Consider the following 21,245-nt stretch of genomic DNA (forward strand, 5'->3'; position numbering starts at 1 on the left):
GTTCTCTGTGCAGTCAGCACGTCAGGTGTCGTGTTTTTTGATAACTAAGCTTACTCTTATCTTTCTTCATTGTTTCCTACTAATTTCTCGTTTTACTGTCAGGGTCATGCAATGTTTGGCCTCAGGTCTGGACTGGATACCTCACAGTATAATGGGCCTCCCCCAGTGCTGGAATGGTTTCGTCCTTTTCCAGCTGATTTCAGGTCTGTGCCTCTTCGCCTGAACCGAGACTCCAGAGAGGACTGTACCATTAAGTGAAGAGGGGTGTTGGGACTTATCGAGCACATTTTAGTAGCGCTGTCGCAGTGGAGGCGCCGGTGGTACCGAGGTGCCGGATAGTTCTGGTCGTTTACACTGTGGTGACATTGTCATCTGTGGTTTGTGGCTGACACCGCTCTCCTGTGCCGCGCTCCGGGGTGGCTGCTCCCCCATTTTGCTCTTGGTACGCCCCGCCTCCAGCTGACCGGCCTGGAATCACGGTTTGGAGCCTCGGACTGGTCGCCCCGGAGTCGCCGTGTTCCGCCGGCCCCGTCCCCGCCGTTATCCTGTGAGGGTCGCGGACAGCTCAGGGGCAGCAGGGAGTGTGAGCGGCGCGGAGGCCCTGGCCTTGGTGTAGAGAGAGCGGCCCAGGCCTGTCAGACATGGGAGACACCGGCAGCGAGCGCAGCAACCCGCCCAGCCTCCCCCCGCGCTGCCCCTGCGGATTCTGGGGGTAAGAGACCGGGCACCGAGCCCTGACACCGAGGGTAGGGGGGCAGCCTCACCACAGAGACCCCTGTGCCCCCTGACCCCGTCTACTGTCGCACTGTGCCCCCCTGACCACGTCTACTGTCACACTGTGCACCCCTGACCCCGTCTACTGTCACACTGTGCACCCCTGACCCCGTCTACTGTCACACTGTGCCCCCCTGACCCCGTCTACTGTCACACTGTGCCCCCCTGACCCCGTCTACTGTCGCACCGTGCCCCCCTGACCCCGTCTACTGTCACACTGTGCCCCCCTGACCCCGTCTACTGTCACACTGTGCCCCCCTGACCCCGTCTACTGTCACACTGTGCCCCCCTGACCCCGTCTACTGTCACACTGTGCCCCCCTGACCCCGTCTACTGTCACACTGTGCCCCCCTGACCCCGTCTACTGTCACACTGTGCCCCCCTGACCCCGTCTACTGTCACACTGTGCCCCCCTGACCCCGTCTACTGTCACACTGTGCCCCCCTGACCCCGTCTACTGTCACACTGTGCCCCCCTGACCCCGTCTACTGTCACACTGTGCCCCCCTGACCCCGTCTACTGTCACACTGTGCCCCCCTGACCCCGTCTACTGTCACACTGTGCCCCCCTGACCCCGTCTACTGTCACACTGTGCCCCCCTGACCCCGTCTACTGTCACACTGTGCCCCCCTGACCCCGTCTACTGTCACACTGTGCCCCCCTGACCCCGTCTACTGTCACACTGTGCACCCCTGACCCCGTCTACTGTCACACTGTGCCCCCCTGACCCCGTCTACTGTCACACTGTGCCCCCCTGACCCCGTCTACTGTCACACTGTGCACCCCTGACCCCGTCTACTGTCACACTGTGCACCCCTGACCCCGTCTACTGTCACACTGTGCCCCCCTGACCCCGTCTACTGTCACACTGTGCCCCCCTGACCCCGTCTACTGTCACACTGTGCCCCCCTGACCCCGTCTACTGTCACACTGTGCCCCCCTGACCCCGTCTACTGTCACACTGTGCACCCCTGACCCCGTCTACTGTCACACTGTGCACCCCTGACCCCGTCTACTGTCACACTGTGCCCCCCTGACCCCGTCTACTGTCACACTGTGCCCCCCTGACCCCGTCTACTGTCACACTGTGCACCCCTGACCCCGTCTACTGTCACACTGTGCCCCCCTGACCCCGTCTACTGTCACACTGTGCCCCCCTGACCCCGTCTACTGTCACACTGTGCCCCCCTGACCCCGTCTACTGTCACACTGTGCCCCCCTGACCCCGTCTACTGTCACACTGTGCCCCCCTGACCCCGTCTACTGTCACACTGTGCCCCCCTGACCCCGTCTACTGTCACACTGTGCCCCCCTGACCCCGTCTACTGTCACACTGTGCCCCCCTGACCCCGTCTACTGTCACACTGTGCCCCCCTGACCCCGTCTACTGTCACACTGTGCCCCCCTGACCCCGTCTACTGTCACACTGTGCCCCCCTGACCCCGTCTACTGTCACACTGTGCCCCCCTGACCCCGTCTACTGTCACACTGTGCCCCCCTGACCCCGTCTACTGTCACACTGTGCCCCCCTGACCCCGTCTACTGTCACACTGTGCCCCCCTGACCCCGTCTACTGTCACACTGTGCCCCCCTGACCCCGTCTACTGTCACACTGTGCCCCCCTGACCCCGTCTACTGTCACACTGTGCCCCCCTGACCCCGTCTACTGTCACACTGTGCCCCCCTGACCCCGTCTACTGTCACACTGTGCCCCCCTGACCCCGTGTACTGTCACACTGTGCCCCCCTGACCCCGTGTACTGTCACACTGTGCCCCCCTGACCCCGTGTACTGTCACACTGTGCCCCCCTGACCCCGTGTACTGTCACACTGTGCCCCCCTGACCACGTCTACTGTCACACTGTGCCCCCCTGACCCCGTCTACTGTCACACTGTGCCCCCCTGACCATGTATACTGTCACACTGTGCCCCCCTGACCCCGTCTACTGTCACACTGTGCCCCCTGACCACGTATACTGTCACACTGTGCCCCCCTGTCCGGGTATACTGTCACACTGTGCCCCCCTGACCCCGTCTACTGTCACACTGTGCCCCCCTGTCCGGGTATACTGTCACACTGTGCCCCCCTGTCCGGGTATACTGTCACACTGTGCCCCCCTGTCCGGGTATACTGTCACACTGTGCCCCCCTGTCCGGGTATACTGTCACACTGTGCCCCCCTGTCCGGGTATACTGTCACACTGTGCCCCCCTGTCCGGGTATACTGTCACACTGTGCCCCCCTGTCCGGGTATACTGTCACACTGTGCCCCCCTGTCCGGGTATACTGTCACACTGTGCCCCCCCTGTCCGGGTATACTGTCACACTGTGCCCCCCTGTCCGGGTATACTGTCACACTGTGCCCCCCTGTCCCCGTCTACTGTCACACTGTGCCCCCCTGACCACGTGTACTGTCACACTGTGCCCCCCTGACCACGTGTACTGTCACACTGTGCCCCCCTGACCACGTGTACTGTCACACTGTGCCCCCCTGACCACGTGTACTGTCACACTGTGCCCCCCTGACCACGTGTACTGTCACACTGTGCCCCCCTGACCACGTGTACTGTCACACTGTGCCCCCCTGACCACGTGTACTGTCACACTGTGCCCCCCTGACCACGTGTACTGTCACACTGTGCCCCCCTGACCCCGTCTACTGTCACACTGTGCCCCCTGACCCCGTCTACTGTCACACTGTGCCCCCCTGTCCGGGTATACTGTCACACTGTGCCCCCCTGACCCCGTCTACTGTCACACTGTGCCCCCCTGACCACGTGTACTGTCACACTGTGCCCCCCTGACCACGTGTACTGTCACACTGTGCCCCCCTGACCACGTGTACTGTCACACTGTGCCCCCCTGACCACGTGTACTGTCACACTGTGCCCCCCTGACCACGTGTACTGTCACACTGTGCCCCCCTGTCCGGGTATGCTGTCACACTGTGCACCCCTGACCCCGTCTACTGTCACACTGTGCCCCCTGACCACGTCTACTGTCACACTGTGCCCCCCTGACCCCGTCTACTGTCACACTGTGCCCCCCTGTCCGGGTATACTGTCACACTGTGCCCCCCTGTCCGGGTATACTGTCACACTGTGCCCCCCTGTCCGGGTATACTGTCACACTGTGCCCCCCTGACCCCGTCTACTGTCACACTGTGCCCCCCTGACCCCGTCTACTGTCACACTGTGCCCCCCTGACCCCGTCTACTGTCACACTGTGCCCCCCTGACCACGTGTACTGTCACACTGTGCACCCCTGACCACGTGTACTGTCACACTGTGCCCCCCTGACCCCTTCTACTGTCACACTGTGCCCCCCTGACCCCATCTACTGTCACACTGTGCCCCCCTGACCACGTGTACTGTCACACTGTGCCCCCCTGACCACGTGTACTGTCACACTGTGCCCCCCTGACCACGTGTACTGTCACACTGTGCCCCCCTGACCACGTGTACTGTCACACTGTGCCCCCCTGTCCGGGTCTACTGTCACACTGTGCCCCCCTGACCCCGTCTACTGTCACACTGTGCCCCCTGACCACGTATACTGTCACACTGTGCCCCCCTGTCCGGGTATACTGTCACACTGTGCCTCCCTGACCCCGTCTACTGTCACACTGTGCCTCCCTGACCACGTATACTGTCACACTGTGCCCCCCTGTCCGGGTATACTGTCACACTGTGCCCCCCTGACCACGTCTACTGTCACACTGTGCCCCCCTGACCCCGTCTACTGTCACACTGTGCCCCCCTGACCCTGTATACTGTCACACTGTGCCCCCCTGACCACGTCTACTGTCACACTGTGCCCCCCTGACCCCGTCTACTGTCACACTGTGCCCCCCTGACCCCATCTACTGTCACGCTGTGCCCCCCTGTCCGGGTCTACTGTCACACTGTGCCCCCCTGTCCGGGTCTACTGTCACACTGTGCCCCCCTGACCCCGTCTACTGTCACACTGTGCCCCCTGACCACGTATACTGTCACACTGTGCCCCCCTGTCCGGGTCTACTGTCACACTGTGCCTCCCTGACCCCGTCTACTGTCACACTGTGCCTCCCTGACCACGTATACTGTCACACTGTGCCCCCCTGTCCGGGTATACTGTCACACTGTGCCCCCCTGACCACGTCTACTGTCACACTGTGCCCCCCTGACCCCGTCTACTGTCACACTGTGCCCCCCTGACCCTGTATACTGTCACACTGTGCCCCCCTGACCACGTCTACTGTCACACTGTGCCCCCCTGACCCCGTCTACTGTCACACTGTGCCCCCCTGACCCCGTCTACTGTCACGCTGTGCCCCCCTGTCCGGGTATACTGTCACACTGTGCCCCCCTGTCCGGGTATACTGTCACACTGTGCCCCCCTGACCACGTCTACTGTCACACTGTGCCCCCCTGACCACGTCTACTGTCACACTGTGCCCCCCTGACCACGTCTGCTGTCACACTGTGCCCCCCTGACCACGTCTGCTGTCACACTGTGCCCCCCTGACCCCGTCTGCTGTCACACTGTGCCCCCCTGACCCCGTCTGCTGTCACACTGTGCCCCCCTGACCCCGTCTACTGTCACACTGTGCCCCCCTGACCCCCGTATACTGTCACACTGTGCCCCCCCTGACCCCCGTATACTGTCACACTGTGCCCCCCTGACCCTGTATACTGTCACACTGCCCCCCTGACCCTGTATACTGTCACACTGTGCCACCCTGACCCCGTGTACTGTTTACACTGTGCCCCCCCCCCCCCTGTCCGGGTATACTGTCGCACTGTGCCCCCCCCCCTGTCCGGGTATACTGTCGCACTGTGCCCCCCTGACCCCGTCTACTGTCACACTGTGCCCCCCTGTCCGGGTATACTGTCACACTGTGCCCCCCCTGACCCCCGTATACTGTCACACTGTGCCCCCCTGACCCTGTATACTGTCACACTGCCCCCCTGACCCTGTATACTGTCACACTGTGCCCCCCTGACCCCGTCTATTGTCACACTGTGCCACCCTGACCCCGTGTACTGTTTACACTGTGCCCCCCCCCTGTCCGGGTATACTGTCGCACTGTGCCCCCCCCCCCCCTGTCCGGGTATACTGTCGCACTGTGCCCCCCTCCCCCCCCCCCCCCTGTCCGGGTATACCGTCACACTTTGCCCCCCTGACCCCGTCTACCGTCACACTGTGCCCTCTCTGATCCGGTATGTCACCGCACTGGGCCTTCCTGACCATTTTCAGCACCGGTTGTTTGTAATCCTGATTTTTGTGGTCAAAACATTTGCAACTTTTTTGCTTAATTTGTGCTCAAATGTAATTCACGCTCCACCACAAACTTCCCCTGGTGTCATTTTTTTTTTTTTCTATAAGCTAGAAATTTTGATGGAAATATTAGGCTTGTGTGCGATATTTTAACATATTGTGCGACGTGTTCTAAAAAAAAAAAAGTTAGTGTCACCGTCGTTTTAATTTGTTTCCAAAATCATTAGTACCTGTAAAAATAAGAAACTTTGTAATCGGTTTTATCAGAGAAATCGTCTTTGTGCGCCAGGACTGATCTCTGTGTTTCGTGAAGACAGATTTCTACTTTGCCGAGAGGAGATGACGGCTGGTGCTCATAAAGTTCTATGTTGATGAGGAGGAGGAGCTCTGCCTCTAGCTCCTCCCCTCTGCATAGAGTCTTATCAGCACCAGTCGTCATCTCCTCTACGTTCAGTATTTGGTCAGTATTTTACATCAGTATTTGTAAACCAGGAGTTTGTGATAAATACAGAAGTGGTGACGGGTCTCTATTAGACGTTTCCTCTGATTGTTCCTCTCCTGGTTTTGGCTGCAAATACTGATGTAGAATCCTGACCGTGTGAACGTGGCCTAAATGATCTGTTCAGGAGGAGATCTCTCGGTTAAGAAATATTGCGAAAGTTTCTTATTTTTTTTTGTGTATTATTGATTTATGAAATAAATATGAGCTTGATGGACACTGAAAACACGGAAATGAAGAGTCCTTGTGAGTCTGCACTGAACTCATTGACCCCGTCCACCTCAGTGAAGTGACCCAGGTCTGTGTTAATGAGCCTTTCTCTCCGTCCCCACCCCCTTGTCTTATGGGTCTTCCACATTGGATTTTGGCACCCATTAGGTGGCCCCATCAGGGTTTACGTCTGAACCCCCTGCAAAATGGGATTCGGATGCATGCGTCGACGGGGCCCTAGACGGTTAAGGTGGCGGCAGAGCGGGCGTGCACTGATGTGCATCATTTTCGGCAGCGTACGCTTACAGGAGGTGGACAGTCGGATGATGTACACTGCATCTGGGTGTCCACCGCCAGAAGACGTCCACTCCTGAAGGTGATACACGTCGGTGCACGTTGGCTCTGCGGATACCATTGCAGACTATAGCCCCGTAGGCGCATACTCTGAGCCCCAATATACATATTGTAGTTCGGATGTGTACAGCAATGGGGCCACCGAAGAGGTGACAGAACGCAATGTGAAAGTCCCTGGTGCCACCTTCTTGGTGTAATGGCCTCATGGCTGGACGCCGAAAGCCAATCCTCCAAGGAAGGGTCTCTCCAGACTCCTGGCACCTCCTGACATATAAGTGTGGGTGCTGTGAGGGAATTTTACCAATCCTCGATGGCAGGAAGATCTCGGTGATCACCTACACTTATGCCTATATACCGTAATAGAGGCATGTAATAACCGCTCGTCCATCGGGCACAGCCTGGGCAGCAGTGACATGCCCCCAGACAAGCATGATGGTAGCCAGTGCCCGCTCCTAACCCACAGCCCATCCCCCTGATCCTCTGCTGCTATGGCGGCTGTTTTCCAGTGGGTACATCGTTGTCCTCTCTGGGTGTCCATTGCTTGGGTTACGTTGAGTCTTGTGATCCTTTATTTGTGATGTATTATGTGCTGGGAAGCATGGAGCCACCGCGCTCCGTCCACATAACTGCATCATAAGGTGTGCATTACACTGTGATCGGCGCCATATGATGCCCACCACAATGCCGGCAGGACCATGGGTTTCATTGTATTACAGGACATTGCAAAACCTCCTGTGCTGCCCACACAACAGCGCTCCCTTCATGATGATGAGTTGTCTCCTGGATGATCCCATATTCTTCAGATCCTGAGCTCGAGTGATTTTGACACGGACATTTGTGCCGTCCCCTGGCGTCTGATAGACTTGGGCAGTTTGCAAAGCGTCTTCTCAGTGTTAGATAGTTGTGTTTGGCTGAGACATTGGATCATGCGCTCATGTTCCCAAATATTGTGGGTCTTATACACTGCCATAACCAGTATGTATGAGTGATAAATACAATTACTGCGTCCGCTGCACTGGGTCAGATACTTGTATTCTCATCTCCATGTGTGTAATGGTCAGTTATTGTCTGGATGTGGAATGTCAATGTTATAATTTTTAGAATGAGTAATATGGTATTTACAATAGTTCTGTTCCACACTGCAGAGAACAAAAAAAAAATGTGTAAAGTTATACATTGTACATATATTACGTTACTGATCCTGTATTATACCCCAGAGCTGCACTCACTATTCTGCTGGTGCAGTCACTGTGTACATGCATTACATTACTGATCCTCAGTTACATCCTGTATTATACTCCATCTGCACTCACTATTCTGCTGGTGCAGTCACTGTGTACATACATCACATTACTGATCCTGAGTTACATCCTGTATTATACCCCAGAGCTGCACTCACTATTCTGCTGGTGCAGTCACTGTGTACATACATTACATTACTGATCCTCAGTTACATCCTGTATTATACTCCAGAGCTGCACTCACTATTCTGCTGGTGCAGTCACTGTGTACATACATTACATTACTGATCCTGAGTTACATCCTGTATTATACCCCAGAGCTGCACTCACTATTCTGCTGGTGCAGTCACTGTGTACATACATTACATTACTGATCCTGAGTTACCTCCTGTATTATACTCCAGAGCTGCACTCACTACTCTGCTGGTGCAGTCACTGTGTACATACATTACATTACTGATCCTCAGTTACATCCTGTATTATACCCCAGAGCTGCACTCACTATTCTGCTGGTGCAGTCACTGTGTACATGCATTACATTACTGATCCTGAGTTACCTCCTGTATTATACTCCAGAGCTGCACTCACTATTCTGCTGGTGCAGTCACTGTGTACATACATTACATTACTGATCCTGAGTTACCTCCTGTATTATACTCCAGAGCTGCACTCACTACTCTGCTGGTGCAGTCACTGTGTACATACATTACATTACTGATCCTCAGTTACATCCTGTATTATACCCCAGAGCTGCACTCACTATTCTGCTGGTGCAGTCACTGTGTACATACATTACATTACTGATCCTCAGTTACACCCTGTATTATACCCCAGAGCTGCACTCACTATTCTGCTAGTGCAGTCACTGTGTACATACATTACATTACTGATCCTGAGTTACCTCCTGTATTATACTCCAGAGCTGCACTCACTACTCTGCTGGTGCAGTCACTGTGTACATACATTACATTACTGATCCTCAGTTACATCCTGTATTATACCCCAGAGCTGCACTCACTATTCTGCTGGTGCAGTCACTGTGTACATACATTACATTACTGATCCTGAGTTACCTCCTGTATTATACTCCAGAGCTGCACTCACTATTCTGCTGCTGCAGTCACTGTGTACATACATTACATTACTGATCCTGAGTTACATCCTGTATTATACCCCAGAGCTGCACTCACTATTCTGCTGCTGCAGTCACTGTGTACATACATCACATTACTGATCCTGAGTTACATCCTGTATTATACTCCAGAGGTACACTCACTATTCTGCTGATGCAGTCACTGTGTACATACAGTTAGGGCCAGAAATATTTGGACAGTGACACAAGTTTTGTTATTTTAGCTGTTTACAAAAACATGTTCAGAAATACAATTATATATATATAATATGGGCTGAAAGTGCACACTCCCAGCTGCAATATGATAGTTTCCACATCCAAATCGGAGAAAGGGTTTAGGAATCATAGCTCTGTAATGCATAGCGTCCTCTTTTTCAAGGGACCAAAAGTAATTGGACAATGGACTCTAAGGGCTGCAATTAACTCTGAAGGCGTCTCCCTCGTTAACCTGTAATCAATGAAGTAGTTAAAAGGTCAGGGGTGGGTTCCAGGTGTGTGGTTTTGCATTTGGAAGCTGTTGCTGTGAGCAGACAACATGCGGTCAAAGGAACTCTCAATTGAGGTGAAGCAGAACATCCTGAGGCTGAAAAAAAAGAAAAAATCCATCAGAGAGATAGCAGACATGCTTGGAGTAGCAAAATCAACAGTTGGGTACATTCTGAGAAAAAAGGAATTGACTGGTGAGCTTGGGAACTCAAAAAGGCCTGGGCGTCCACGGATGACAACAGTGGTGGATGATCGCCGCAGACTTAATTTGGTGAAGAAGAACCCGTTCACAACATCAACTGAAGTCCAGAACACTCTCAGTGAAGTAGGTGTATCTGTCTCTAAGTCAACAGTAAAGAGAAGACTCCATGACAGTAAATACAAAGGGTTCACATCTAGATGCAAACCATTCATCAATACCAAAAATAGACAGAAAAACACCTCAAGAAGCCAGCTCAGTTCTGGAAAAGTATTCTATGGACAGATGAGACAAAGATCAACCTGTACCAGAATGATGGGGAGAAGAAAGGGAACGGCACATAATCCAAGGCACACCACATCCTCTGTAAAACATGGTGGAGGCAACGTGATGGCATGGGCATGCATGGCTTTCAATGGCACTGGGTCACTTGTGTTTATTGATGACATAAGAGCAGACAAGAGTAGCCGGATGAATTCTGAAGTGGACCGGGATATACTTTCAGCCCAGATTCAGCCAAATGCTGCAAAGTTGATTGGACGGCGCTTCATAGTACAGATGGACAATGACCCCAAGCATACAGCCAAAGCTACCCAGGAGTTCATGAGTGCCAAAAAGTGGCACATTCTGCAATGGCCAAGTCAATCTCCAGATCTAAACCCAATTGAGCATGCATTTCACTTGCTGAAATCCAGACTTAAGACGGAAAGACCCACAAACAAGCAAGACCTGAAGGCTGCGGCTGTAAAGGCCTGGCAAAGCATTAAGAAGGAGGAAACCCAGCGTTTGGTGATGTCCATGGGTTCCAGACTTAAGGCAGTGATTGCCTCCAAAGGATTTGCAACAAAATATTGAAAATAAAAATATTTTGTTTGGGTTATGTTTATTTGTCCAATTACTTTTGACCTCCTAAAATGTGGAGTGTTTGTAAAGAAATGTGTACAATTCCTACATTTTCTATCAGATATTTTTGTTCAACCCTTCAAATTAAACGTTACAATCTGCACTTGAATTCTGTTGTAGAGGTTTCATTTCAAATCCAATGTGGTGGCATGCAGAGCCCAACTCGCGAAAATTGTGTCACTGTCCAAATATTTCTGGCCCTAACTGTACATTACTCATCTTGAGCTACATCCTGTATTATACTCCAGAGCTGCACTCAGTATTCTGCTGGTGCAGTCACTGTGTACATACATTACATTACTGATCCTGAGTTACCTCTTGTATTGTACCCCAGAGCTGCACTCACTATTCTGCTGGTGCAGTCACTGTGTACATACATTACATTGCTGATCCTGAGTTACATCCTGTATTATACCCCAGAGCTGCACTCACTATTCTGCTGGTGCAGTCACTGTGTGCATACATTACATTACTGATCCTGAGTTACACCCTGTATTATACTCCAGAGCTGCACTCACTATTCTGCTGGTGCAGTCACTGTGTACATACATTACATTACTGATCCTGAGTTACCTCCTGTATTATACTCCAGAGCTGCACTCACTATTCTGCTGGTGCAGTCACTGTGTACATACATTACATTACTGATCCTGAGTTACATCCTGTATTATACCCCAGAGCTGCACTCACTATTCTGCTGGTGCAGTCACTGTGTACATACATTACATTACTGATCCTCAGTTACATCCTGTATTATACTCCAGAGCTGCACTCACTATTCTGCTGGTGCAGTCACTGTGTACATACATTACATTACTGATCCTGAGTTACATCCTGTATTATACCCCAGAGCTGCACTCACTATTCTGCTGGTGCAGTCACTGTGTACATACATTACATTACTGATCCTGAGTTACATCCTGTATTTATTATACTCCAGAGCTGCACTCACTATTCTGCTGGTGCAGTCACTGTGTACATACATTACATTACTGATCCTGAGTTACATCCTGTATTATACTCCAGAGCTGCACTCACTATTCTGCTGGTGCAGTCACTGTGTACATACATTACATTACTGATCCTGAGTTACCTCCTGTATTCTACCCCAGAGCTGCACTCACTATTCTGCTGGTGCAGTCACTGTGTACATACATTACATTACTGATCCTGAGTTACATCCTGTATTTTACTCCAGAGCTGCACTCACTATTCTGCTGGTGCAGTCACTGTGTACATACATTACTGATCCTGAGTTACATCCTGCATTATACCCCAGAGCTGCACTCACTATTCTGCTGGTGCAGTCACTGTGTGACCTCCTAGTACCCCGCAGAATCCATACGTGGCCACATTGCAGACTCTGGACTCGCAGACATTATCGTTGTTTGGCACTTTTTTATCGTATGTGTTTGTGATGTTGATGACTGCCTTATATCACATACAGGAGCAGCTTGTTGTGGTCTGTAGGAAGGTTTTGTATTGGGGGATGTGGAGTTTTGTATTTTTTTATATAGCGCTAACATATTCCACAGCGCTTTACAGGCTGCACACATTATCATCACTGTCCCCGATGGGGCTCACAATCTAAATTCCTTATCATTGGAATGTGGGAGGAAACCGGAGAACCTGGACGAAACCCACGCAAACACGGAGAGAACATACAAACTCTTTGCAGATGTCGTCCTTGGTGGGGTTTGAACCTAGGATCCCAGTTCTGCAAGGCTGCAGTGCTAACCACTGAGCCACCGTGCTGCCCAAATTGGGGGGTGTGGAGTTTTGTATCGGGGGGGGGGGATGTGGAATTGCCAAAAGCAAATGGCCTGTAAAAAACTGCAGCACAAGAGGACGTCTTGGGCCGTGTTCTCACCTAGGATAAATGCGCTTTTTATTTATTTTTTTTCCCCGGAATATCAGCTGAGGTTCATCCATCAATCCAAGTGATGCGATTTCATGAAATCTCCTGCGCACTGCGTCTAACGACCCTTCTGAACTGTGCGGGGGGTTTTAGTTTTTGTCCTGTTTTGTGTTTTTTATAGACTTCTATGGGGAGTCTGAAAAAATCCAGTTGCATTAGTAAGTGCAGAATCTGTGTTTCTGTACTAAAAAAAAATAAATTAATTTGTGCATCAAATCTATAACAAAATTGTATTAAAAAAATAAAGTGAAAACTGCATAAATAAAGCAGCAAAAACCAAAGATCCGGCGCAGATTGCTATTGCATGTTGTGGTACAGACACCTGAAGATAAAATATTCCAGGAAAATCGCATTTTTGCACACTGGAAAATGTCCATAAAGTCTGCTGCACCTGCGCTCCCATGTCCCGTTTTTAGGCATCTCCGGCAGTTTCCAGGCTGGAGGATTCCACAAGGTGAGAGGATGACTGGGCAGCTTGTATAAAGAAGCAAAAAATATGTAACGGCTCCGGGGACCGTAATCACCGGTCCTGTCAGCCTTCTGAAATAAGCTACACAGGCTGTGCATGTACAGGGAATGTGACCTCAGAAAGCAACCCTCGCCTGTACAGGCGTTCTAGCGTATATTTAAGTCCGTTTTTGGTTATTTTTATTTTTTTTCTCCAAATCATCAACAATTTTGAGCTTCACACTCTGAGCAGGGAGCCTCATATCAGTATGACACTTCCTGTTCTGTAGCCATCATTTTTCTCCTCCATCTCTCAGCACAATGACCTCTGCACAGAGTACAGAGCATGCCCACGACACTCCCTATAGAGGATATGTGATGGAGCTGCTCAGTACTTACTGCACACAGACCTCTGCACAGAGTACAGAGAATGCCCACAACACTACCTATAGAGGATATGTGATGTAGCAGCTCAGCACTAACTGCACACAGACCTCTGCACAGAGTACAGAGCATGCCCACAACACTCACATAGAGGATATGTTATGTAGCAGCTCAGCACTAACTGCACACAGACCTCTGCACAGAGTACAGAGCATGCCCACAACACTACCTATAGAGGATATGTGATGGAGCTGCTCAGCACTTACTGCACACAGACCTCTGCACAGAGTACAGAGCATGCCCACAACACTACCTATAGAGGATATGAGATGGAGCTGCTCAGCACTTACTGCACACAGACCTCTGCACAGAGTACAGAGCATACCCGCAACACTCTCACATAGAGGATATGTTATGTAGCAGCTCAGCACTAACTGCACACAGACCTCTGCACAGAGTACAGAGCATGCCCACAACAAAATTCCCTTATATAGGATATGTGATGTAGCTGCTCAGCACTTACTGCACACAGACCTCTGCACAGAGTACAGAGCATGCCCACAACACTCTCACATAGAAGATAACACATCATAACTCACATCACTTTTGTCCCATCTTCATCAGACAAGAATACAATGACCAGTAACTATGTATAGATAACACCTCCCTGTACATTGACTTCTGCACAGGTAACAGTATGACCACGGCACTTCCATTGAAGATAAGTGATATCACACGAAACCTCCTCCCCCTCCCTGTACATTGACCTCTGTCCAGGTCACAGCATGATCACAACATTCCCATGGAAGATAAGTGGTCACAGCTCACCCCCTCCATGCTCACTGACCTCTGCACAGGCCACAGAGCATGCCCATTAGGTCAGTTTCAGACTACGGTTTCCTACACTCCATGGTTTCCCTAACGTATACATCTTAGTTGAGGCAAGATGGCCTCCTCCCATGAAGAACTTCAGACTTTCTCTGCATTAGTTCAAGAAGGGGAGAACGGCTCTGCTAATCTTCAGCACGGAATAAGGAGGCAAGTTAAGTAAAAGTGAGGAGAAAACCGGAAACAAACCTGGGGGGAGGGGAGGTTGTACTGCTACTCTATGAAAAATGAGCAGCAAACAACACATAAGTGCCCACTAATAGTCCGGCAGCTGTGCCACTGCGTGCCGCGGAGGGGGCTGCGTGCCGCGGAGGGGGCTGCGTGCCGCGGAGGGGGCTGCGTGCCGCGGAGGGGGCTGCGTGCCGCGGAGGGGGCTGCGTGCCGCGGAGGTGGCTGCGTGCCGCGGAGGGGGCTGTGCGCGGCCGGAGTGCCTGTCTGAGAAGCCCCCACAGCTGGGAAGGACGTGCTCCATTTCCTCCATCTCCTACTTCTCTGTAACTCCAGATGGATTAGTCTTGACAACAGGCAGAGGACAGCAAAGGAGACACCTCGTGGCCAAAGCTTTTATGGCAATTTTTCTAAATTTTTTGGAGTAATGAAAGCGCACTACATTTTTTCTAGTGTCTGCTCCTGCAATGTAATAGGAAAAGGTTTGTGAACATACAGAGATGAACGTGAGAGAAGATTCCCCTCGAAATCTTTTTCTTTGCAAATATTGTACTTTGTCAGGTGTGATTATTGACCAATTGTGTGGTCTGCTGGGAATTGTAGTTGAACACTGAAATCAGTGACGAGGAAGTAGCTGTATACTGGGATTACAATAGAAATCAGTGACCGCAGCCTGGGGCTTTACTGCCGGCAGAAGTCAGATCTAGGATGTAAAGACAGGTAACAGTTGTATTGTCCTCCCTCAGTCACTGACGTGTAGCGCTCACGCTATCCTTCCTCAGTCACTGTCGTGTAGCGCTCGCGCTGTCCTCCCTCAGTCGCTGACGTGTAGCGCTCGCGCTGTCCTCCCTCAGTCACTGACGTGTAGTGCTCGCGCTGTCCTCCCTCAGTCGCTGACGTGTAGCGCTCGCGCTGTCCTCCCTCAGTCGCTGATGTGTAGCGCTCGCGCTGTCCTCCCTCAGTCGCTGACGTGTAGCGCTCGCACTGTCCTCCCTCAGTCGCTGACGTGTAGTGCTTGCGCTGTCCTCCCTCAGTCGCTGACGTGTAGTGCTTGCGCTGTCCTCCCTCAGTCGCTGACGTGTAGTGCTTGCGCTGTCCTCCCTCAGTCGCTGACGTGTAGTGCTTGCGCTGTCCTCCCTCAGTCGCTGACGTGTAGTGCTTGCGCTGTCCTCCCTCAGTCGCTGACGTGTGGCGCTGTCCTCCCTCAGTCGCTGACGTGTGGCGCTGTCCTCCCTCAGTCGCTGATGTGTGGCGCTGTCCTCCCTCAGTCGCTGACGTGTGGCGCTGTCCTCCCTCAGTCGCTGACGTGTGGCGCTGTCCTCCCTGGGTCGCTGACGTGTGGCGCTGTCCTCCCTCGGTCGCTGACGTGTGGCGCTGTCCTCCCTGGGTCGCTGACGTGTGGCGCTGTCCTCCCTGGGTCGCTGACGTGTGGCGCTGTCCTCCCTGGGTCGCTGACGTGTGGCGCTGTCCTCCCTGGGTCGCTGACGTGTGGCGCTGTCCTCCCTGGGTCGCTGACGTGTGGCGCTGTCCTCCCTCGGTCGCTGACGTGTGGCGCTGTCCTCCCTGGGTCGCTGACGTGTAGCGCTGTCCTCCCTCGGTCGCTGACGTGTAGCGCTGTCCTCCCTCGGTCGCTGACGTGTGGCGGTTTTCTCTCCAGCTGCACAATTAGAGTAAGCCCCTAACAATCCGTCTTGGATACAATGTTGCCATCTGACATAACCCTTCGTGGGTTGGATTAATATTGACCGATCCGCGGTGCGCCGCTGGCTGCCGCCGTGTTTTCAGCCTGTCGAGCACAGCGTAATGCAGGAAGTTTTAAATCCACTGCAAACAAGCGCAAACAATTAGAATAATACCCGGCGGCACGAGAAGCGGTTTTACAAACTTGAGGGATTGAAGCCTCCTGAAATTACCAGACCTCCAGACTCTTTCAAGTGCTCAGCGGCAGCGAGTTTAAGCTCCAATTATTTTTCCGAGGAGATGTGAAATGCAGAAGGCTTGATATCCTGCGAGATACCTGCTCTAATCATCGCGGCCGGCAAATTACATCCATTCTAAATGGCGGCTTTATTCTTCACATCACTGCGGGGCGACCGCCGGGGACCTGTGAAGCCAGGACTACTTATGTCTGTGTATGAGATGTGGTGCTGTGGTCACCGGCCGCCATCTTTCACCTGGAGATGAACTATTTGGGAGACAAATAGAATCTGTGGTCAGACCTGCAGCCATCCTACATGTAACACACATCTTGTGGGCAGGCAATATATGTTTATGGGACAATAATTAATGGTGTGCAGATGTATCAAGATGGCGGCCATGGAATGGTAAACTCGGTGTAGTATACTTGGCCTATTTGGCACATGACGTCTCCAGGAAGACGTAGGTGCTCAGCCGTAGACTGGTCCCCCCCCAAAAAAATGGCCCTGTTCTTAATTTGTTACACTATTTTCAGGTGCTCGGATCAGATATATGCAGCTTCTCTTAAGTGGTGTCAGCCCAAACCGTGCCGTGTCCGAGCGCCCAGTTCTCCTTTCTCCAGCCCGTTCTAATGCGAGTGAATGGTCCATGCGGTTCCATCGTAACACTCCGCTGCCATCACCATTTCTCCAGCTCCGCCCTTCAATAAACATTAATGGTCCTGCGCCCGTCCTGCAGGACCTTTAATGGCGACACTCCTGATAGAATCGCTCCCATTCCTCCCAGTGTGGGGGGTTTATGCTGGAGCCGGAACGTTACAGACGAATCTTATTTTACAGGGAGTATTGTGCCCGGAGGCGGCATTTTACACCTTACTGCGTTTTATCACCGCACTGTTTCCTAGTGATGAGTAATTATGTAAATGACTCCTGATGGCAAATATTACCTTCTCCTTTACGAGGGCCGCAAATTGCGTTAGGTTGTGGAATTAAACGCGGTTCATGTAGAATTGGATGCTGGTTTAATACCGCGGTGGAGACGGTGATTATGTGAGATGATTCTGGGGCATATCAGCACTCGGAGACCACCACGTGTTATCCAAAACCGGCACACAACAACTTCCCGAAGCGTCATCTGTCCGGTTGCCTCGCTCCACCGTCTGCAGCCCCAATATTGTCCTATGGTGTGGTCCATAGGTGACTTTATGTCCAGCAGACTATGTTCTCACATGTGTCAAATACACGTCCTAATCTCAATTGGAATGTGGCCTAAATGTGACAAATGACTAAAACTGAGGGCTGTTTTTTGGTTTTGTTTTTTTTTTTTCTTTCATTTTTGACATTTTTGACTTTTTACAAGTCCCATTTGGATTGGTAATTTGTAAAGGTTTCTGCTCCTTGTACTTGGACAGGCAGGTCCCTGGCATCTTCTTTCAACCCGCTGCCCGTGATTGACAGGTCTCTTCTTGCGGGTGTGAAGTGGAAGAGACCTGTCACTCCAGGGCAGCGGGTGGGGAGAAGCTCTGCTGTCTGACTAGTCTCCCGTGCAGCTCAGTCCTCGGCGGCTTATAAAGTATATTTGTGGCTGAAATGTTGCAGCGTCTAAAAGTTACACTGGAATCTTTTCTCCAGTCACTGATATACAGTGTGTTCCAAATTATTATGCAAATATTATTTCCTCATATTTTCTCTAAATTACCTATCTGTATTGCAGTCATTGTTATTTTCCAGTCATCTACTATTCTAGTATAATTGCAATGTTTTGGAACAAACTGCCTATGAAAACCGAATCTTTTAAAAAAAAAAAAAATACTCAAAATGCATGTTCCAAATTATTATGCACAGCAGAGTTTTCAACCTTTTTTATTTAATTTTGAACAAAAAAAATGGTCAATTGTGAAGTTATAAGCATTATCAGCTTATTACAAAATGAAATCAAACAGTTTTCAAGTGAGAACTTTCTTCTAGGTGATGTTACATTTGCACATAGGACTCCTTGTTGGAAAGAAGCTTCTGAACTCTCTCGTCCATTGAATTTGTCAGTTTTTGGATGGTTTCTGCTCCAATTGTTTTGCATGTGGACAGAATCCCCTCCCAGAGCTGTTGCTTAGATGTGAACTGCCTCCCGGAATCATAGACACTCCTTTTGATGATGCTCCAGAGGTTCTCAATGGGGTTGAGTTCAGGGGAAGATGGCGGCCGCACCATAAGTTTGTCCTCTTTTATGCCCATAGCAGCCAGAGATGCAGATGTGTTTTTTGCAGCATGAGATGGTGCATTATCATGCATGAAAATGATCTTGCTGCGGAAAGCGCGGTTCTTCCTCTCGAACCATGGCAGGAAGTGTTTTAGAAACTCCACATAGATTATGGAGTCCATCTTTACATCTTCAGGGATCATGAAGGGGCCGACAATCTCTCTCCCCATGATTCCAGCCAAAAACATTACTCCACCTCCTCCCTGTTGGCGCCTTAGCCGTGTTTTCATGGGGTGTCCATCAACCAGCCATCCTCCACTCCATCCATCTGGACCATCGAGCGTTGCACCTGCGGTAAGCGTCGCATTATATATTCCTACTACTGGAGACTTTGTGTCACCTTATTGCATTTACTACTATGGCGGCTGCTTGCGGCTTTGTTTGCTGCCAGTGAGCTGATTACATCAGACTGGTTTACTTCTTGGGCACTGCACACCGGTGGATACCTGATTCCCTTAACCATCCTTATGCGCTTTTTATCTATGTGACATACTATTGTTGTGCTTTTGATATGTGTTTATTATCACTTTGTATATTTAATAAATTTATATACCCGTTATACTCCTTTTTTCTCCTTGCCTTTATCATAAGTATCCTAATACATCACGAGAAGAACACAGCCACTATGTCCCCTAAAATATAAACCTTTATTCAATCAATATAAAACACAGAACATCAGAACAAGTTCATTCAGTAAAAAATGGGGTTGGTAAGACCAACTAAATAACAACACCACTGTACACAGAAAAGGGCTACATGGTGCCCCCCATAGCAATGGCGCACAGAAAATGTAGTGCAAATAATGCAGTAATTATTAATCCATAATCTACGTGGGAATAAAGGCCAGAATAGTAATGTTATCTCGTAGATATAACCCAAACAAGGGGGGGATCAACTATGCACATAAGCAACAAATATACTGCTAATGCAGATGGGCACAGACGCCCATTATGTCCATAGTTAGTCCCATGTAATCACCAGTACATGAAAAAATGGCCACAAATAACACCCAGATAATTACCTACAGGTGCGCCAGCATGGGGGGATCCAGAGCCCACCCCGACGCGCGTTTCGGAGCGCTACAACGGCTCCTTCCTCAGGGGGTGAGGATGGAGCCGTTGTAGCGCTCCGAAACGCGCGTCGGGGTGGGCTCTGGATCCCCCCATGCTGGCGCACCTGTAGGTAATTATCTGGGTGTTATTTGTGGCCATTTTTTCATGTACTGGTGATTACATGGGACTAACTATGGACATAATGGGCGTCTGTGCCCATCTGCATTAGCAGTATATTTGTTGCTTATGTGCATAGTTGATCCCCCTTTGTTTGGGTTATATCTACGAGATAACATTACTATTCTGGCCTGTATTCCCACGTAGATTATGGATTAATAATTACTGCATTATTTGCACTACATTTTCTGTGCGCCATTGCTATGGGGGGCACCATGTAGCCCTTTTCTGTGTACAGTGGTGTTGTTATTTAGTTGGTCTTACCAACCCCATTTTTTACTGAATGAACTTGTTCTGATGTTCTGTGTTTTATATTGATTGAATAAAGGTTTATATTTTAGGGGACATAGTGGCTGTGTTCTTCTCGTGATGTATTAGGATTCCTGTCTTACAGTTGTCCCTAGTATTTTGGTCCTTACATGCACACGTATCACATTACACTTTATTATAGATATTAATTATCTGACATTTTTGTGTGTGATTTATGTGTGTAATATGTGTACTACAATTGTTTTACCATTTATCATAAGTATGGAGTGGGTTGCCTTTTTTGTAGGCCTTGGGTCTCTTACCACTGTTTAGTGCTAATAGCCCCTTTCTTCTCTTCAAAACATGTGCTCTGGTTTTGTTGTAGTAACATCTGCAGTCTTGCGTTCTGCACCGTCGCGCTGCATGTAAGAGGGTGAACTGTAGTCCCACTGAGAGGGCACTAGGACCCTGTGGTTTTTGCCTATTGCAGAAGAGAACAGACCTTGCAAAACTCCCAGAGACAATGTGTGCTGCTGGGTGGGGTCTAGTGTCTCGGGTGTAAAGTGAAACTTGGAAGCGAGAGCTGAGAGAGAAAAAGGCGGGAAGCAAAGGCAGAAGCTGCTGTGATATCTTAAAGAGAGACTGTGTGGATTTACTGCAAGTGTTTTTGGAGGAAAAGAAGCTTTTGAGAGACTTTTTGTTGCTAACGTTCCCCTGGAGAAGAATTAACCTT

General features: G+C 50.6%; 1 protein-coding gene across 2 annotated transcripts in view; it reads left to right on the forward strand.

The window, feature by feature from the left end:
* Positions 1 to 461: 461 nt before the first annotated feature.
* Positions 462 to 21,245, forward strand: part of ZFAND3 (zinc finger AN1-type containing 3) — a 203,660-nt gene continuing 182,876 nt past the window's right edge. The window contains exon 1 of one of the 2 annotated variants that reach the window (XM_069768298.1): positions 462 to 712. In XM_069768298.1, the coding sequence (XP_069624399.1) occupies positions 642 to 712 (71 nt within the window). In that variant the 5' untranslated portion in view covers positions 462 to 641. The remainder of the gene's footprint in view (positions 713 to 21,245) is intronic. The other variant, XM_069768299.1, reaches the window with a different exon arrangement.

Source organism: Ranitomeya imitator, chromosome 5, assembly GCF_032444005.1.
Source record: "Ranitomeya imitator isolate aRanImi1 chromosome 5, aRanImi1.pri, whole genome shotgun sequence".
Lineage (NCBI taxonomy): Eukaryota > Metazoa > Chordata > Amphibia > Anura > Dendrobatidae > Ranitomeya > Ranitomeya imitator.